Source organism: Salvia hispanica, chromosome 6 (assembly GCF_023119035.1).
Source record: "Salvia hispanica cultivar TCC Black 2014 chromosome 6, UniMelb_Shisp_WGS_1.0, whole genome shotgun sequence".
In the NCBI taxonomy this organism is placed as follows: Eukaryota; Viridiplantae; Streptophyta; class Magnoliopsida; order Lamiales; family Lamiaceae; genus Salvia; species Salvia hispanica.
The window spans coordinates 22,702,910-22,708,083 of record NC_062970.1 but is presented as its reverse complement, the minus strand read 5'-3'; the positions used below and the strand labels follow the sequence as shown (position 1 = coordinate 22,708,083).

General features: G+C 46.1%; 1 protein-coding gene across 1 annotated transcript; it reads right to left on the bottom strand.

Moving 5' to 3' along the window:
* Positions 1-1,554: 1,554 nt before the first annotated feature.
* Positions 1,555-4,503, bottom strand: LOC125194951. Its single transcript, XM_048093163.1, has 3 exons — positions 3,518-4,503; positions 2,994-3,282; positions 1,555-2,946 (listed from the first exon to the last, which is right to left on the bottom strand). The coding sequence occupies exons 1-3, from the start codon at positions 4,501-4,503 to the stop codon at positions 1,555-1,557; spliced, it is 2,667 nt and encodes an 888-aa protein (XP_047949120.1).
* Positions 4,504-5,174: the final 671 nt, after the last annotated feature.

The window sequence follows — 5,174 nt, the reverse complement described above, 5'->3', positions numbered from 1 at the left end:
ATCAGCCCACCCTGATATCGAGATACAGTTCGGGAACCAGAGAGAAGATCCATGGTCTAGTATCGAAGATCATCACGTGGAGAAGGCGCGAGCAATCGACGATTCTTTGGAGAATCAAAATCGGTAACTCTTAACCTGTCACACCTCAACCCTTATGACTTATACACTTACTATAAATAAATTCAAAATTTAATTTGAATAATCCACACGTCAAGTAAATAAAACACACATTATATAATTTCGAATACCAACATTTATCAAGTACATATTTCAAAACATTCTAAACCCTAGTGGGACCCTCTCACCACTCTATATACTACACATATATCTACATGCAAAAATGATGAGGAGGAGAAGGATGCCAAAAATGCGTCAGCCGCCGACCCTTATAATAACTGTAACTGACATCCACCCCACGCATCATTGATATCTTATTCCCGATATTAGTGGTTTATATGAGCCACAACTTAGCGTGTATAAACCTTACCTTTAACCAATATATATATAACAATAACCAACGAACAGTATAAACAACTTCATATACATATGCATATGCATATACCAATATACATATGCATATGCCCAAAAGTGGCATGTACAAGCATTAAGGGAGTATTGCATTGTCCAAGCGCTCACATGAGGAGGACACTGCCCTACACCCTTCCAAAACGAGGAGAACAATCTAATGAGATCAAATACAAAATCTAACGTATCATAAGACTTGCGGCCGAGCCAGTCCATCTATTTCCTTGTTGAGTCGATCCATCCATAGCTTCGGACTCCCCCGGAGCCTTTTCTATTCTCCAAAAACTTCAAAAAATTATTCTTCCTGATCCTCCTCCCTACTATTTGGCGGGCCGGGCTGGTCTATCCTGATAATTGCACGCAGCAGCCTAGGCATCGAACAATCATCAAAAATTATCATTGTAGTTTCTTCTACCCCTTTCATCGCAAGGAGAGTCTCAGCTTTGTTTCCTTCCTTGTGAGCAGGGGAGATATGGCTCGTGCATTGTTTCTGGATCAGAATGAGGTGTGCCACTGTGTGCCTCACCTGCGCAGGCCCCATTTCCCCAGTTTGAATCAACCTGACCGCTTGGGGGTCGCTCGATTCAATCCAAATCGGCTGCCCAAGTTCAATGGCCATAGAGAGTCCATGTAGAATGGTCATGAGCTCTGCTTCCAAGGCCGAGGAAGCTTTAAGAGGTGTAGAGAAAGCCTTTAGCACTTTTCCATTGTGATCTCGGATGACTCCACCGCCCCCTGCCTTTTCCGTTGCTTCTTGAAACTGACCATGCGAGTTTAACTTAATCCATGGAGGGTCGGGGGGTTGCCACTTAATCGAGATGATCCTTGGTGTGGTTTTGCTTCTTTCCGCACCTTCCGGAGTGGTTATTGTCATGTTCACTCTCTTCTATTCTTGCGGCCCAATCTTCCCCAAAAGAATAAGGTTATTAATGTGCATTTGGACTTGCCAGATCACATTGAAAGCTTTGAACCTTGTTTCCTTGTGTCTACTTTTGTTCCGTTCAGCCCATATGAACCAGAAAATGAGGATCAACGACTCAGGTGCAAGTTGGACGGTCTGCCATATCTTTTGGCCCAGATTTCAAGTCTCTCCGGGATAGTATCATTGAGGCTGATCGGTTCCAGATCTCCCTCAAACCATTTGTCAAATTCTCTCCAACCTTTAGCAGCACCTGACCCTTGAACAAAGAGGTGTTGTAGGGACTCGATCCTCGGTTCGTCCGGGCAGCATAGACACCTAGATGCAAGCTCAATCTTCCTCCATTGGAGTTTTGTATCGACTGGTATTCGGTTTGAGAGGAGTCTCCAGATGAAGATAGAAATTGAGAGGGTGAGGCCAACGTTCCAAAGATCCTCCAAACCAGGTATGGTTGGTCGTTGGGAGCGAGTAGTTGCCCATGTCGAGGCAAGGCTGAAATTCCCCTGTTTCGATAGGGTCCAACGGGGAATATCTTGCTCGCCATCTAAGATGGGGGTGCTGATGATGTCTTCGATCGCTTGCATCGGTAGGCCTGCCTGATGATGTAACAATAACAACTTGGCTGGGTCCCAGTGGCCGTCGGTCCAGAGGTCCGCGACACGAGTCGAGGGGTCGCCCCTCTCATCAAGGCTGAGCTCTCTCACCGGCGTATCCCCAAGCCATATGTCGTCCCAAAAAAGAACTTTTCCCTCTCCAATGATCCATTGGATGTGAGGGTGAGCGTGGCTCCAGCTTCTGGAAAGTCTTCTCCAGATGGCGCTGCATCGACCCGACACCGAGCTGGTCAGAGGAGAGGTTCTTCTACAATATTTGCTGTTCAGGTACGTGGCCCAGAGAGAGTTGTTTTCTCTATATCTCCACCATAGTTTGATACTGAAGGCCCGTAAAACCTCTCTGAACTTCCTGATACCGAGACCCCCTTCTGCTGTGGGGAGACAAATTTGTTCCCAACTTATCCAATGTGTTCTTCTTGTTTCGTTGGTTGATCCCCAGAAGAAGCGAGCAAGCATCTGGTCAAGTTGTTTAAGGGCTTCCTTAGTTGGCTCAATGGCCTGAAACAAGTGGATTGGGATTGCTTCGAGGGTGCTTTTAATGAGGGTAAGGCGACATCCGAAGGAGAGGTGACGATGAGCCCAGCCATTAATCCTCTTAGCAATTTTCTGACGAAAGAGGAACATATCAGTCCGTTTTACACCCCGATAGATAGGGACACCAAGATAAAGAAAGGGGAATGTACCTCTAGAAAATCCCCCTTCCCTTTGGATGGTGTCAGCCCAACCCTCGTGATTATCGGCGATGTAGAAATTGCTCTTGGCGATATTGATCTGTTGTCCAGAGACCGCTTCATAATCTGCAAGGCATCTCTTTAATTCTCGGATAGGTCTCACATCCGCTTGAGTGAAGATAAGGATGTCGTCTGCGTAGGCAAGATGGCTAATTTCCTGGCAGTAACGTAACGCGTTGATTTGAACAGCATTTCTCTTTTCACAAGGATGAGTCTGTCCAGCAGTTTCGAGAGGTATTCAGCTGCAATGACAAAGAGCGCCGGAGAGATTGGGTCTCCTTGTCTGAGCCCTCTAGTTGATTGGAAGAAGCCCGCGGGGGCTCCATTAATAAGGATGGAGAACCAGCAAGTGCCGATGCATCTCTCGATCAAGCTGAGCCATGAGTTAGGGAACCCCATTTGCTTCATGATTTTGAGGAGGAACGGGCATTGAACTCTGTCATAAGCTTTCGCCATGTCAATCTTGAGGGCCACGTTCGGGGCCGGTGAGCTTCTTGATCATTCATGGAACATATCCTGTGCTAGAAGCACATTATCGTTGAGAAGTCGCCCTTTCACAAAGCCACTTTGATTCGGAGAGACAACGAGGGGAAGGAAAGGGGTGAGCCTTGCCATAAGGATTTTTGTGATGACCTTGTTTGTGACATTGCAGAGGCTAATAAGCCGGTAGTCAGACCATGACAGTGGGGCCTCTTTTTTTTGGATGAGAACAATCGACCTGGAGTTACCTTCGTCGAAGGTAAGCACCCTGAAAGAACTGAAGGATAGCGGAGTGAAGATCCTCTCCCACAATCTGCCAGCAACAATGAAAGAAAGTGGCCGTGAAACCATCCGGGCCTGGAATGCTCTGGCCTGAGATATTAATAACCGTTTTCTTAACTTCCTCAAGGCTAGGAGGGACGATCAGCTCGTCGATGTTGGCTGATGGGGGGAGGGGTTGAATGATATCCAGGTCGGGTTCGGTAGAAGGCTGGACTGTCGGCGCAAGCAGCTCCCTAAAGAAGACGACGGCTGACTCCTTGATTTCATCTTCCTCGACAATTTCCCTGCCATTATGCTGGATAGAGTGAATGCGCAATCTGACTCGCTTTTGCTTCACCCAGCTGTGGTAGAACTTAGTGTTTCTATCTCCGTCAGACATCCATTTAAGGGACGCCTTTTGCCGCCAGAAGTCCTCTTCCATTTTCAAGAGGAGGATGTAGCTTTCCACATATTGGTTTACACAAGCTCTGTTAGAGGCCGAGGGGTTTGTTTCAAAGTTGCATTGAGCCTCTGCGATCTTTTCCTCCGCATCTCTGAGGTTTGCATGGATATTGCCAAACACCTCTTTGTTCCACTGTTTGAGGGCCTGCTTGGTTCTGTTCATTTTGATCTGCAGGTTAAGGAGTCCCACCGAGTCTGTTGGTTGCTCCCAGGCTGCCCGGACCGTTTCCATGAAGTTTGGGTGCCGGACCCACATGTTTTGAAAGCGAAAAGCTCTAATCCTTGTGCTACTTGTCGTCATCTTCCATCTCATGAGAATAGGGCCGTAGTCCGAGGCTATTCGGGGTAGGTTCGTGACCCTTGTGCTTTCAAAAAGTGCCGACCAGTGTTCGCTCACAAAGTATCTATCCAGTCTTTCTTGAAGTTCATTTTTGGCCCAAGTGAAGTTAGAGCCATCAAAGCCTGGATCAATGAGTCTACAATCTTCGACCATTTCAGCAAAATCGATCATTTCCGACTGCCGGTTTGTTTCACTGCCCACCCTATCTCGGGAGTGTAAGATGGTGTTGAAATCCCCTCCAATCATCCATGGAGCACCATCGGAGAGGCCTGCAATTTCCCTTAATTTATTCCACAGGGGGTATCGATCAGCCCCCTTCCGTACATCGCATAGACCACAGAGATACAGATAGGCCGGGGGATGTTTGGTGAGGTGAGTCTTCCATGGAGAACCCGAAGGTTCTGCCCGGAATTTCCAATATGCCACTATGATTTGACCCGAAGGTTCCACTATGATTTGACTGTAGGTCCCACTGTGAATTGACCCGTAGGTCCCAATATGATTTGACCCGAAGGTCCCAATATGATTGACCCGAAGGTCCTAATATGTCCACTATGATTTCAGATCCAAGACATGACTATCACAGATCCTCTTTAATCAAATGATTCAATTAATTCCAATACCATAGCAATTAATCAGATAACGCATGTAAAATTAAAAGTGTGATTTATACACACCTAATTATGATAAATAAACATATTGAACTCCTGATTCCGACTCTTGATTTATAACTCTCGATGCTATAAATTATTAAATAGAGTACATAATTTAATTGGGGATGAAAAAATAACTATATAATTAGAGTAAAACGTACAACTAAAATTAAGTGTGTGTGTGTAAAT

Coding starts and splice junctions, on each gene's coding strand:
- LOC125194951 (XM_048093163.1), bottom strand. CDS start 4,503: ATGATCGATTTTGCTGAAATGGTCGAAGATTGTAGACTCATTGATCCA. Junction 3,283..3,517: donor GGTGCTTACCTTCGACGAAG/GTAACTCCAGGT, acceptor TGAATGATCAAG/AAGCTCACCGGCCCCGAACG. Junction 2,947..2,993: donor TGCTGGACAGACTCATCCTT/GTGAAAAGAGAA, acceptor CGTTACTGCCAG/GAAATTAGCCATCTTGCCTA.